The 15,491-nt window shown below is 38.4% G+C and overlaps 1 protein-coding gene across 8 annotated transcripts in view; it reads right to left on the minus strand.

Annotated features, from left to right (window-relative positions):
- Positions 1–15,491, minus strand: part of BMPR1B (bone morphogenetic protein receptor type 1B) — a 418,825-nt gene that overhangs the window by 107,039 nt on the left and 296,295 nt on the right. For 2 of the 8 annotated variants that reach the window (XM_086704538.1, XM_025921435.2), the window contains exon 1: positions 1,407–5,360. The exons of 5 other annotated variants lie outside the window; for them this stretch is intronic. In XM_086704538.1, the coding sequence (XP_086560664.1) occupies positions 1,407–1,461 (55 nt within the window). In that variant the 5' untranslated portion in view covers positions 1,462–5,360. Of the gene's footprint in view, positions 1–1,406; positions 5,362–15,491 lie in introns of those variants that run through there. One more of the 8 variants, XM_086704548.1, reaches the window with a different exon arrangement.

Below are 15,491 nucleotides of genomic sequence, written 5' to 3' on the forward strand. Positions count from 1 at the left end.
AGCTGGATTGTTTTCTTAAGAAAGGAGCCCCACCCGGCTGCCCGCACATGCGGGGGATCTGCTCTGCACTGGCCGAACCAGAGCCCCCCAGGTCTCGCAGGCAGTTAGGACGGGACTGCAAAGCAACACACATCTAGACTTTGCTGTCATGAAATAGCGTATTTCTTGTGTCAAGGCTGTTTGTCTTGCTTACAATGTTAACTGGGAATTGCAGAAACACGGGGGAAAAAATGTTTTCTTTGGTGAAATGATACAGATATTGCAACACACGTATGGCAGTTTGCTCACCTGGCTGTTTAAAGGATGAAGCAGATGGCTTTGAATCAAGGGCACAGGTATGAAAAAAGGGTCCCATGTGAAGAGTATCTTTAATGAATATTTCAAGTTAAAATACTTCAGTTAAGCTATTCATTAATCAGCTACTTTTAAATGACTATAGTTTGACGTTTCCTATGCAGGAAAAAAGTACTGTGAACCTAACCGATCTTATTAACGTGAGTTATTTAAGATTTTAACTATAATTGTGTCTCATCGTCAACTATGAACAGTTTGTAAAATTTCACCTTCGATGACACTTTGACCTTTTTAACACTAAAACTGTTTGAAAGGCCATTTTGTTTTCTCTGACTCTGGGAACTGTCAACACTGAAAGAACAGCAAGAAATACAAATAGAATGGACAGTATGTGCAGAAAATACAATGTCACCATAGATACAAACAGAAGTAGTTATTAAATCCCATTTATCCCATTACATGATAAAGAATTTATGATTATGAAAACAGACACATTTCTTTTTTTATTTTTTTAATGTTTACTTATTTTTGAGAGAAACAGAGACAGAGACAGAGACAAAGACAGAGTGTGAGCGGGGGAGGGGCAGAAAGAGAGAGGGAGACACAGAATCTGGAGCAGGCTCCAGGCTCTGAGCTGGCAGCACAGAGCCCGATGCAGGGCTTGAACTCACGAAGCATGAGATCATGACCCAACCTGAAGTCGGAAGCTTAACGGACTGAGCCACCCAGGCACCCCAACAGAGACATATTTCAATGCTTATATCTCAGATATCATCAGAATGTGTTTACTTGGTATTTTAAGAATTATTTTCTCAGAAAAAAATCTCTGCCATCTTCTCATTTTTAAGAGACACCCCAGCCCTCTACACACAGGAGCACCTCCCAGCACTAGCTTTCTAGGTGCCATTCAAATCTGTTCTCTAGTTCGGAAAACCAACAACTGCTCTTTTATGAATTTACAAATACTACTATCAATCCAACACCTTCAATGCACACTTTCGAGAAATAAAACATAACAGAAATATAGTACTTTTAACCATATATGTAACCTTGGGATATCCTAAATTTAAGAAACTACACATTCTGCATTTCACAGAAACCATGCAACTTACGTGCCAGGAAACTGTAAGTCGAGGGTAGTAGTCTTTCAGTATCATTTATCCACATCCCTTGGAGCGAAGAAGGGAGACTGAGGCATACTAAAATGAACAGGAGTGATCAGGAGCAGAGAGTAATATGTGGGAAAAGAAGACAAAAATCAAGCAACAGAATCTCTTGTTCAAACCTTTGCTATTCGGCTCAAAGCCACATCACGACATGGTTCCACCGCCAACTTGGAACCCAGCCTTGAGCTTTGGGAGGACGGGCGAATGGCTGAAATGTGGGACAGCTCCCACTGCCACTCCATTTCCCCAATATGAGCGGCCAAAAATGGTTCCAAGCCTAAAGAGAGAGCTCTCACCTTAGAATCCGAATTCAGTTCAAACAATTCATATCAGCGACCATTTCTTACTCTATGGTATGTGCTCGCTGAAATAAACGTACTCAGGAAGTTTACAATGCCACAAAAAAAAAGCAACCTATATAATAGAGAACGGTAAAAAAGGTAGCATATTTTAAGAAGAAGTGTCCTCAAATGGAATAAAGATGGAAAATCAGGGTAAGGCATGGATTAGACTGGGCCAAAAACTGAAGGGAGAGCTGGACGCTGAAATAAGAATTGAATTTATATAGCAACAGAGGAGACGGAAAGGAAGAAATTATATGAGCAAGGATTAGAGGTAGGATTAAATATTTCATTTGTGTAATAGCATGAGAAGAAAAACCCTACTGGCGCAGACAGTTCCTATTAGCAAATGGCTGGAGAGAAACCTAGACAGAGTGGAACCGGACTGTGCAGGACTCTGAACGTAGATTATGGAGTTTAGACTATATATTACATAAATAACTAAAGCCTTTTTGAACACTGATTGGCTTGATGAAGTAAAAAAAAAAAAAAAAAAAAAAAAAGTGTAAAATTTCAGCCTATAGGATGAGTCTCCGAACCTGAATTTCCAACTTTGTGAGAAGTGAAAATGAGAAGTGTGAGGAGAGGTTTCTATTTAGTCAAACCTTGTGGAAATACAGATTTCTTCCTTCCATTGATAATATTAAGAAATTCAAAATGTATCCCTCTTAATTCCCTCCAGTTTGCCTTTATTGTTTAATATACGCTGGCTGCATGTTTTATAAAATGCATAATTAGGTTCCAGGCAACCCGGCTCAAAAGATCTAATGAAACTCTTATAACGTAGATCAGAAATCTGGTTTAGGGAAACCACCGAGACTTGCATATGACTTAACCCACTCACATACAGTATACACCCAAGGAGGTTTCAAAGAAAGCTCTCTGAGAGAATGCTAAAAGAAAGGTATCAATTTGAAGATCTATACCCGAGAGAAGACCAAGGAAAGAGAAAAGGAGGACTACCCACATGAGTACAATTTGCACTGCTGTCAACTGTAGAATTCTTTTGTTTAAGTTTATTTATTTATTTTTGAGAGAGTGAGTGAGCAGGGGAGAGGCAGAGAGAGAGGGAAAGAGAGAATCCCAAGCAGGCTGTGTACTACCAGCACAGAGCCCAACATGGGGCACAAACGTGAGATCGTGACCTGAGCTGAAATCGAGAGTTGGACGCTTAACTGAGCCACCCAGATGCCCCTCAACTGTACAATTCTTAAACAGACCCACCCATTCTAGATTCATGTGATGCAGACAGCCTAGTTGTGCAATCTGTATAACCGTGGCCAAATCATGCAAACTCTCTTCTACAGTTTGGTCATTACCTGACTTAAGACTGTTATATAAATTACACAAGTAAATGAATATTAGTTACTGAATACGGTGCCCAGAACATAAGAGGATATCAGAAAGTGGTCAATTTCCAAAAAACTCACTAATCACTCCCCTGCCTCCTGACCAAAAAAAAATCCCTGTTAACAACGTTATTTAATGTAACATTTTGCCAAACTGTTCTCATCATAAACACTGTGCTCCCTTAAAACAAAAATCCAAAATATGTCTTATGTTAAATCTGGTTTTAAAAATTCAAATTATATCTGCAAAGGCAAGTTTTTAGTCAATTTACTTTTACTTAATTCATTGAATATTCATATAATTGCAGCAGAGGTATATGAATTCATTTTAAATTTTGAGATTACTGTTCTAACAGTTTCAATTTGTGACTTATTTTTACATAGAAACTACCCAAACCTCCTGATTTTTATGTATATAAACAGTTTTGAACTGAATTTGGGGAATTGGATCTAGTAAATGGGATATAAGAACATTTCTTAAAAGACAGTACCTGCCTTCAGGACACAACTGACCCTGTAGGTTGAGGACAAACATACAATTAAATAATGACAATGCAGTGCAGTAACCGCCTGGGGAACTGCAGGAACACGGAAAGTACAGTGGACAAAGATGAATTCTGACCAGGGGTGGGGACTGAACTTGTGGGGGAGAGGCATTCGAACGAGGTCTTCCAAGAGAAGCAGGAATTCACTGAGTGAAGGGAGGGCAAAGGAATCCTAAGCAAAGAGAAAGGGCAGTACAGAGACTCACGAGTAAGAAAAAGAGCAGTGTTTGCAGAGAACGTGGGAACCTGGAAATGCCTGGAGAACAGAGACATTAGGATGGAAAAGTAGATGGCAGAGATGGGAAGGGCCTCATATCTCATACAGTGATTTCTGTCCTGTATACACGGGAAGCCATGCCTTCATTTCTGGAGGAGGTATCTTCACAGTTTATTTTTCCATTATGTGTACTGGCTACAACTGCTTCTTGCGGCTGATTACATTTCCAAAGAAAAGAGTAAAGATTTCAATGATACGATGAAAATACATTCCTTTGTATCTAAGAAAATGTAACAATATCCTCATTATTCCTGATGAGAACAATAAGGTGAGTGTTATTTTCTTTATTATTTGAATATCCCTGCTAATACTGTTTGGAAGGACATTAACTTTTTAATTAAACTTCTGTTCAAACACACAGGCACATAAAAACAAGCTATTTCCTTCTTCCTTTTGTAAGCTATAGCAATTTAGGTCCCTACCATTCCAGTGAGTTTTGCCTGAAAACATGTTTTAAACTTTTGTACTAGTTGTACCCAAACGAGAAAAGTACACTCAGAACTGTACTGGCTAAAGCATCTTACTACTCTGATTTTCAGCACATTCGCACATTGTGTGATACATTCACACAATGGTATAAAAAGTGACTCCATTATGGGGGAAAACGTGGACAATAGAACCCAAGTGTACAAAAACATTTCTCCTGACTCCGGGGTTTATAAAGACCACAACTTCGGCCGCTTTCAGGCTGCCTGCCTCCCCACCCTGTTCTCCTGTGCACATTCCACATCACTGGTCATCAACAACCCGAAGCTCCCTTCAGCTGCACAGTGAAAGACCAGCACATCATTACAAATAAACAATCCCTTCCTCCCTCCAACAAGTGACACATTATTCTGAGCACGTCTTCTCTCTGCTTTCATTGCTCTGCCAAGGTCCCCCGTGAGTGGGAAGGGGTAAAAAGAGAGAGAAAATATCCCACAACTTGTCTAAAGCATGTAGAGGATGATTTGTGTTCTTACTTACGGGATATGACTGTCACTGTTGATCTGCTTTCAGGCCTAGATTACATGTGATAAGGGCTGACCTTCTTTAAGTATTCACACATTATGCACTCATGGAGAGCAGGCAGGACACAAAAGTCCTTCAGATGTTCTGGACATCAATCAAGTGCACAGCATGGAGCCTGCCAAACTTTTCTTCCATTTACTCAGGGAGAGGAAGGGGATTGCAAGACAGACTTAATAAAGTTTAAAGCTATGCCACAGTATATTTGGGGAGACCATTGTTATTAAAAGGGTGCTGTTCGAAAAAAAATTCTCTAGAGTTACCACTAGCAACAAAAAAATTCACACACAAGTATAAGGAGACAACTAGATCTCCCTCCAGCTTTAAAATTTCAAAACTTTTGTTATAATCCAGGTTTCAATGGCTTTAGCAAGCTGCTATTTTTTTTCCTGAAATAACTGTTCATTAAGGATATATTTAAAAAATTAAAAATATAACTTTTTATGACAATCATATATAAAAAGTACCTTTTTGAGGCATTTATAAAGGTAGTAGAGGAAACACATTGCTACAAAATACTCTGAACATATCTTAATATAATTTAAGCACTAATCAACAACACAAACCATTTTTCACCTAATACAAATATGATTATTAACAGGCTAGAGCCCCAATATTACATGATAGACATGACAATATCTTCTGATACAAGCTTTCAGTTGATGGTCTTTTATTCTTGCCACTCCCAACAGCTCATTAAGGGGATTTGAGATGGCTTTTGAAAAAGAACAACTAAGTCCCCAACTGGATTCTCCTAAAACACTGTTACACTGTGTACTTGAAGGGTATAATTTGACCATCAGTACAACCAAACCCATCAAAGCAAAATGCTTTGTGGAATTTTAGAATAGAATGATATCTTAAATCTATGACAATATCATTTACTTAGTGATTGCAGAGTTCTTTTTAAAAGCTCATGTCAGACCATGAATATAACGAGGATATGCGCAGCCTGCATACAAAATAAGAAGACTAGACACAAAAAGCAATTAACTTTTTTTCATATGAAATTTATTGTCAAATTGGATTCCATACAACACCCAGTGCTCATCCCAACAGGTGCCCTCCTTAATGCCCATCACCCACTTTCCCCTCCCTCCCACCCCCCATCAACCCTCAGTTTGTTCTCAGTTTTTAAGAGTCTCTTATGGTTTGCCTCCCTCCCTTTTTTTTCCCTTCCCCTCCCCCACGGTCTTCTGTTAAGTTTCTCAGGATCCACATAAGAGTGAAAACATATGGTATCTGTCTTTCTCTGTATGATTTATTTCACTTAGCATGACACTCTCCAGTTCCATCCACGTTGCTACAAAAGGCCATATTTTATTCCTTCTCATTGCCAAGTAGTATTCCATTGTGTATATAAACCACAATTTCAAAAAACAATTAACATTAAAGAATAAGAAGAGAACTAAAGGCAACTTGAATGATTAAAGTACCAATGAAAACTAACGCAGTGAATACGCGAACTTCTACAGTTAAAATAAAAACAAAATGAAACAAACTTCCAGACCACCCAGGACTCCAAAACCCCATATATGCATAACTCTGTCCAGTTTATTATCTGGTTTCAGTATTATTCAACTAAAGGCTAATAAGGTCAAAATTGTACCCTGGCATTAAGGAATCAGGTGATACATAGAATATGAGGTTATTATTTACATGAATCACTACAGAGTAATTCATCACCTGATCAAATATGATTATCTCAGACAAGGAACTAAAACTGAACAGGAGGAAAATGTCTTGGCAGGAGCTGGCATTCAAGAAACTCAGGGAAGACAAATATAGTTATTTTTGGAGGGAATATGGAATGATGATGATAATACATACCACTTGGTGAGCTTTTACAGTTTGTTAGACACTACACTATGTGCCTAACATACATTACCTCATTTAATCCTCACTACCTTCCTGCGTGGTAGGCGATATTGTTCCCATTTACAGATAAATATATACTGCATGTGCCTGAGCCAAAAAGGTCTGAAACTCGCTAAGTCTTGATAGGATCAGACACCAGCACTTCACTAGCTAGCACCCACATGTTTTTGCTCTGAAAGAAATGACTAGGGCAGAAATAGTCCATTCAGTAGATGGAGGCCTCAGAGGCTCGGGGGGGCCGGGGGTGGCTGATGAGATTCACTCAGGGAACATAACTGCCAGAAATTCTGAGCACTGGAGCAAAAGAAGGATCAGATACCCTGAATCCCAAACCCGTGGTTTCAGAGGAAGGAACACCAGACAGTCTGGAAGCCACAGCAACGTATTTAGTGGTCAGCAGTTTCAGTTCCAATGAGATGGACCTCTCCTTTAGAACATGTATATTCTTTATTGATAAGAATAATGATAATCACAAGTAAAACAGATATATTATCGTCAATTTAAAGCACTGTCTTGTAGGCATTCTTTTTAACTCTTGCAGCAGCCCTTCAATGCATGTATTATCAACCGTATTTTACAAGTGATGTTATGAAGATGACTTGAGGTGCCTTGGGACTAAGGAAGGACGTTTTATTTCCCTTGAGCTCCCTGTGCCTCAGGAGATAAGAGTGAGGCAACTGTGCAGCCTCAGAAAGAAAAAGTCGATGTGTGAAGTCACCAGAACCACATGATGTGGCCCTCTCCTTGTCAGATGAGTCTGAGTCTGTTTCCACAAAAGAGGCTATTTTCTTCACATCATGAGAAGGCAGTTCCAGAAGATCTACTCTGCCCCATTTATAAGCAACTATGTGAGAAAGGAGTTTTGTTGTCTGTTTAAATAACTACAGATACACCCTAGTAATGTAATTATTAAGACTGTGACCGTGAACTCCTCAGAATTAGAGTCACACACTATGAAAATCATGAACCACGGAAGCTACTAACCTGACTTACCCAAGGATCTATCCCAAAGGTGTTTGAAGGATATTTTCTTCTTTATCAAACTAGAGCTAAAGCATTCCTGAGCGGAAAATCAAAATCTCTAATAACTATTTGAAATAGCCACTATTCATACTAGCCACTATAAAAAATCAATTTCTTAAAAAGGATTACTATTACTCTTATTTCATCCTAAAGTCAACTATACCCTAAATTCATCCAAATCCAACTTGAAGTGATATTAAATAAGTAAATGGAAAATAAATTTCAAATAGAAATGATAACATCAATAATTTTTTGTGTGTATGTTTCCTCGTAACTCCCTCTGAATATACTTTAGAAATGAGGAAGGTACACATTAGTATACACCTAAAAGAAACATAAAAAGAGTTAAAGTATAGCTCTTATTTAAACACTTGAATAGTCTATGCGTAAGTGAATACATCATATGAAGATAGCTCTTAGAAAATCTATTTTCCACTCTTTGGAAAATAACTATGTATAGGAGGAATCAAATGAGAAAAAGTTTCTTAAAGTAAAAGAGAAGACATTCATAACAGAAAAACAGTTTGCTTTTACTTAGCATATACTAGCTTTTCCATAGAAAACTTCAACAATAGTGTTGCCAGTATAGGATTTACATACTGAGTAGACTTTGCTCTTGATTTTTAAAAAGTTGATGCTAGGAAAACTACAAAGATTACAGAAAGCCAATTTCTTACTTAATGTGACATCTAAAATCTATGTGCATGTGAAAGTATTTTTAATAAAAGAAAAAATAATGCCATGATATTCAGTTTAGATTCATGACACGTTAAACCTTTCCTCTCTTCTACCAGACAGAAGTCAACTGTGTATATTGAAATATTTTCCTAATGACAGATGGTTGATACCAAAAGGATGCCTGAAACATACTGTGTTTATATGTGTGTGTGTGTGTGTGTGTGTGTGTGTGTGTATTTCCCTTCTCTTCCTTCACCTGTCCCCAGATATAAAGCACAGCACAGCTGCTTAGTGTTTTAATTTTTTTATGAGAAGCAGCAGTTTTTGATAATCTCAGGAAGCCCTTTATAACAGACTTCATACATGGAGAATTTTCACAAGGCAAAGGGTTGGTGTGAATGTTCACACAACTAGTTTGTAAAAATAAATAAATACAATGAAACTCCACATATAGACACTGTTTTATCAGCAAATGTCACAGTACAGCGAAATCAGACTGTACTCTTACTGAAACCCTTTCCTTCTGTGTGCTCTATCTAGAGTGTTACAGCAAAATCAGAGGATACTAAATGTGCATGACAGAAGATGCTTAAATTATGGAAGTAAAGAGGATGAGCTTTAGTGATCACAGAAGATAAAACCAATGACATATTTAGACACAGAAACAATTCTCTACTAGTCCAACAGAAATATATGAAATTGTAACACTCTTCCTGTGTAACCTAAAAAGCCTTAGTTACAGAGGCATTCTTTCATCTGATCATCTCATTCTACATGTCTTATTATAGTCACCCCTTATTATAGTGGTTAGGTCTGCAACTACCAAATACCCTGAAAAGTGAAAAATTTGAGCAAATTGTGAGTTACCTTAAGGATTATGCCAAATGAAACATTCAAATTCAACCTTAACCAAAATTACAAAACTTATGCTTATCCAGATGACTTAAAGCTCATTAAGAGGACCAATCAGCAGGGCACCTGGGTGGCTCAGTTGGTTGAGCAGCCGACTTCGGCTCAGGTCACGATCTCACTGTTCCTGAGTTCGAGCCCCATGTCAGGCTCTGTGCTGACAGCTCAGAGCCTGGAGCCTGTTTCAGATTCTATATCTCCCTCTCTGTCTCTGCCCCTCCCCCATTCATGCTCGCTCACACTCTCTCTCTCTAATAAATTTTTTTTAATTTTAATAAAAAAAAACAGGACCAATCGGATTCAAAGAGTCACCATCATTTTTACCCTGAGGTCTCCCAAAAGTTTATAGTGGAAGCACTTCAAAGTCCTCAATACATCTCATGAGCACCTCTACCAAAGATGTGTAGGAAAAAGGAAGAGAGAGGAAGTTCAAAAGAAGTAGGTACTCTTGGGGCGTCTGGGTGGCGCAGTCGGTTAAGCGTCCGACTTCAGCCAGGTCACGATCTCGCGGTCCGTGAGTTCGAGCCCCGTGTCGGGCTCTGGGCTGATGGCTCAGAGCCTGGAGCCTGTTTCCGATTCTGTGTCTCCCTCTCTCTCTGCCCCTCCCCCGTTCATGCTCTGTCTCTCTCTATCCCAAAAATAAATAAACGTTGAAAAAAAATTAAAAAAAAAAAAAGAAGTAGGTACTCTTTTAGAAACACTTGTTTTAAAAAAAAGATTTTCAATTTTTTGTTAAAATGGTGTATATATATATATATATATATATATATATATATATATATATAAAATCAGAAATTGGCAACACCAAATGTTTACATCACTCTAGGAATTTAGGCAAAAAAAAGTTATAAAATTATTCATGATACTTTACCTTCTGCCCCTTGAATAAAAAAAAAATCCTGCTTCACTTTACACTGGTTATAGAACATTATCCCTTTTTGTGAGTTTCTACGTTATCTCTTTCTGAAGTTGATACAAATAAAAATAGCTTGTGCAAAGTAAGCTTGAAGTTTTTCTGAACTGTGTAAGAACCTGTAGATTACCTCATTTTAGTAATCTATAGAAAATATCAAAGAGCTATCAAACCTAGAGTAGGTGCTTATGATGTCCTTACAAAGTCCTTACAGTAGTTTATAATTCTTAGTGTTCCTTTAAGAACTGGCTTCTAATTATCTCATTGGGCTGTTCTCCTACTATTCTCCCGTGTCCTCATCCTGTTCCTCAACCATGCCTCACGTGTTCCAGGTCAGAGCTTTGTATCTCCTATTCGTCTGCCTAAAATATTCTTCCCTTACATATCCTCCTTCATCTCCTTTTAGACCTGTCTCAAGTCTCAGCTCAGTGAAGCCTACCCTGCTGCTCTATTTACCACCACAACCACCCTACCTGACCCGAATGGACATCCATTTCCCACCATTCTAATGAGCTATTTCTTGCGAAGTTTAATAAATCCAGTCAATTTTTCTTACTCTGCTTTTTTCCCCCCACAGCACTTATCACCTTCTAACTACTTATAATTAACTTATTTACTATGTTCATTAACAACCTGGTGCCCCTCCTCCCTGCAGAACATAAAGATCCCAAGGGCACTGACCTTTGTCCATTTTGCTGACTTCCATACTCCAAGCATTTAAAACAGTTACTATGTAGTAGGTGTTCAATAAATCTTTTTTTGAAAGTAGTTCCTTTCACAAGTCCTATCTTTCTCTTCCAAAAGCAACTGACCCTTGATGTCACCAATTATTGTCATCCCAGTTACATCTTCCTTGTAAATCTCTAGCTGCCCTCTGGATTCTACCCCCAGCATTCTAATAAAATTCTTCTTTCAAAGGTCAACAAATTCAAAGAAACGTTCTTAGCCTTCATTCATTCCATCCTAAGCAACACTGAGCACTGAAGCCACTCCCTTCTTAAGGGCCTCATTCAGTTAGAAGTAAACTGAATAAATACAATTTACTAGGAACTCACTGGAAGCTTTTCTTTTGGTTTTCATGATGAGGGCCTATACATCCAAGTTTCTTCCTCTTGTGTTCCCACAAATATAGGTGATGATTCTTCCCCAAAGATCTCTTCTTCAAACATGTTCCCTTATAATGTCAGGGCTTCAGCTAATACCACTTTGACTACCAAGCTAAATCTTTTTCTGAACCTCCACCCCATATTTCCAACTGCCACTGCCTGTTTAACTATTACTATGTCCTACAGCAGTGCAAATCTTGCCTCTCTCAACTCTGCAGATATTACAATACTTTGCAGCCAACTAGCCTTAACCCCTTCTCACTTCCTGTATATTGGCACTTCCCATCTGTTTGAGGCAGAATTCTCCAAAACAGAAGTTTAAAAACTCAGATTTTCACTTTCTTTGCCCATCCTGTAGCAAGGACACGGGTACGTGATTGAAGCCCTCCCAACAGCTATACCTGTCCCAGACTTTACATGGAGCGAAGGACCTCAGGGCATTCACTGTGACCAGTGATGGGAGCAGGGGTAGCCACACGGCCAGTACTAGTGGCAACATCCAGATCCATCATTGATGGGAACAGCCTAAGTCAGCAACTACCCTAAAGTGTGGTGGCAATGGTGTCCTTATTACAGGATAAATCCTAAGATGAAATTTTAATTATTGTTCTGGGCTGTGTCTCTTCAAGACCTGGTTCCCATATCTTCCCGGAGCGATATTTGCTATGAACTAGCAAATAGCCTTTAATAACTGTGTTTTCTATGTAAATGAATCACAATTGGTTTCTGTTGCTTTCAAATGAGAAATCTGGATGACTATACCCAGCAAGACCCAACTGGTCCTCTCAGAAGAAATAACTATTTTCTCCTCTAAATGTCCACAGCATTTTATCAGTATTACTTCTATGACATTTATTCTTTCCCCTGTATTTGAATTATTTATGCATGCTATCATCCCCACTACATGTTACATTTCCTTGAGGTAAGGTGCCTGTCATTTATCTTTGTCCATGCTTTTTTTTTTTTTTTTAATTTTTTTTTTTTTTCAACGTTTATTTATTTTTGGGACAGAGAGAGACAGAGCATGAACGGGGGAGGGGCAGAGAGAGAGGGAGACACAGAATCGGAAACAGGCTCCAGGCTCTGAGCCATCAGCCCAGAGCCCGACGCGGGGCTCGAACTCACGGACCGTGAGATCGTGACCTGGCTGAAGTCGGACGCTTAACCGACTGCGCCACCCAGGCGCCCCCATGCTTTTAACACTTGTTTTCTTGTCCGTTTCAGCTGTGCTTCAAAAACAAACAAAAATATTGCAGGCATGTTCTTTCTGGCTGAGGGATGTGCGTGAAATTCCTCTTTCTTTGCTCTTAATCTGACAGTGTCCCACCATTCTATTCCTCCATGACTTTTAGAAGGTCTCTAGTGTCTCCCCAAGATTCTTTTAGGTCATTCCTTCATCTCTATGTGGAAAGGTCCCCCTTTTTCTTTGCTTCAGCAGCACTATAGATCATCACCAAGGTTAACAAGACCATTCAATGGGGAAAGGACGGTATTTCAACAAATGGTGTTAAGAAAACCGGATATCCACGTTTTTAAAAAAAATGGACCCTTACTTTACAATATATACAACAATGAACTCAAAATGGATAAAAAACCTACATGTAAGAACTAAAACCATAAAACTCTTACAAACAAACACACATAGAAAAGAAGCTTTATGTTATTGCATTTAGTAGTGATTTATTGGATATGACACCAAAAGTACAGGCAATAAATCAAGGAGATAAATTGGGTCACATCAAAATTTAAAACTTGTATGCAAAGGATTCAACCAACAACATGAAAAGGCAATCTCTGAAATGAGAGAAAATTTGCAAATCATAAACCTAATAAGGGATTATCCAGAATATATAAATAATAGCTTTAACTAGACAACTACAAAAACAACCCAATTAAGAAATAGACAAAGGACATGAACAGACCTTTCTTCAAAGAACATATACAAAAGGCCAATAAGACATGAAAAGACACTCAAAATCAATTATCCACTAGGGAAATACAAATCAAAATCACGAGACATCATCTCACACCCAATTGGATGACTACTACCAAAACAACAACAACAACATCAAGTATTGGCAAGGTTGTGGAGAAATTGTAACTTTGTGCACCGTTGGTGGGAAGGTAAAAGGATACACAGCTGCTATGGAGAACAGTAGGAAGTCTACTCAAAAGATTAAAAATAGAATTACCATGTAATCTAGCAATTCTACTTCTGGGTATATGTCCAAATGAATTGAAAGCACGGTTTTGAAAAAATATTTACACTCTCATGTGCACAGCAACATTATTCACAATAGCCAACAGCTGGGAGCAACTCAAATGTTCTTCAAAAGATGAAAGGATAAACAAAATGTGGTATATACATACAATGAAATATTAGTCAGCCTTGAATAGGAAGGAAATTCTGATACATACTATAAAATGGATGAATCTTAAAGACATTATGCTAAATGAATTAAGTCAGTAACAAAAAAATAAGTATTGTTGTGATATTCTTATGTTGAAGCCATAACCCCCAATGTGATGACATTTGGAAGTGGGGCCTTTGGAAGATAATTAGGTTTAGATGAAGTCATGAGGCCATAAAGTGCTGTCTCCAAAATGGGATTAGTGGCCTCACAAGAAGAGAAAAAGAGGAGAAGAGTGAGCTCTCTTAGTTCTCTTTTTCATCTGCCATGTAAGGATAGTAAGAAGGCAGCTGTCTACCAGTTAGGAAGAGAGCCCTCACCAGAAACTAAATCTTCCTGCACCCAGATCTTGGACTTTCTGGTCTCCTGAACTCTGTAAAATAAATGGCCATTATTGAAGCCATTCAGTCTACTGTATTATTATAGCTGTCTCAGCAGACTATGAGTTTCAAATTGCAAAGACGAAGAGGTCTAGAGATTGACTGACCAACAATGTGAATGTACTTAAAACTACTGAACTGTAACACTTAAAAATGATTAAAACAATTAAGTTTTGTGTTGTGTATAGTTTCTCACAATTAAAGTTTCTTGTAAGAATTGTGTTTTACTTAAAAAACAATAAGACCTTTGTGCAAACCAGGCTTCAAGGATACCATATCCCAGCATGGACAAATCAGAGTTGGTTTCTTATTCCTGCCCCATTCCCATCCACTCCCATGCTCTCAGTGTGATTAGCTGCTCAAAATCCTGCAAGTGCCCCATAACATCCTCTGTGTATGATCCAAGCACCTGGGAACAGAAGCATCTTCCCCACCTAATTTTCGAATTCCATCTCTTGCCACCATTCTCCATGCATTCCATGTTCCAGACATAACTCTCCACTTCCAACTACAACCCTCTTATATGCCATCTTTTGTCTCAGCTCTCTTCAGTTCAATAAAACCTCATTGAACAAGACCCATGTGCTGAGTACTATGAGACAAGATACATTAAGAAAATGCTTCTATTATCAAGAACGTAAAAGTCTAGGGGAAGGACACTCATAAAGAGAGTGTTATATACTTTAGCACTGACACATAGTTAAATGTTGATAAATGTATATATGTATGAATGTTGATAAACATATATATGTATACTTTACATGCATACTTCTTCAATTCTGCTTCTTAAATTTCTTTCATATTTTCAAAAGTTTTCAAATCAATGCACAATGCTTGGATATTTTTTTTTTTAATTTTTTTTCAACATTTATTTTTTATTTTTGGGACAGAGAGAGACAGAGCATGAACGGGGGAGGGGCAGAGAGAGAGGGAGACACAGAATCGGAAACAGGCTCCAGGCTCTGAGCCATCAGCCCAGAGCCTGACGCGGGGCTCGAACTCACGGACCGCGAGATCGTGACCCGGCTGAAGTCCGACGCTCAACCGACTGCGCCACCCAGGCGCCCCAATGCTTGGATATTTTTAACTTCGTATTAATAAGTTCAATTTTTCTTAATATTTGGTCTATAAATGGATTTCCTAAAGTAGAAATAATGGATATCTAGTATCTTTTTACATAAAAACACAATTTTGGAAGCACAGATTTACTACC

Source organism: Puma concolor, chromosome B1 (genome assembly GCF_028749965.1).
Source record: "Puma concolor isolate L17-30 chromosome B1, mPumCon1.1.hap2, whole genome shotgun sequence".
Taxonomy (NCBI): Eukaryota; Metazoa; Chordata; class Mammalia; order Carnivora; family Felidae; genus Puma; species Puma concolor.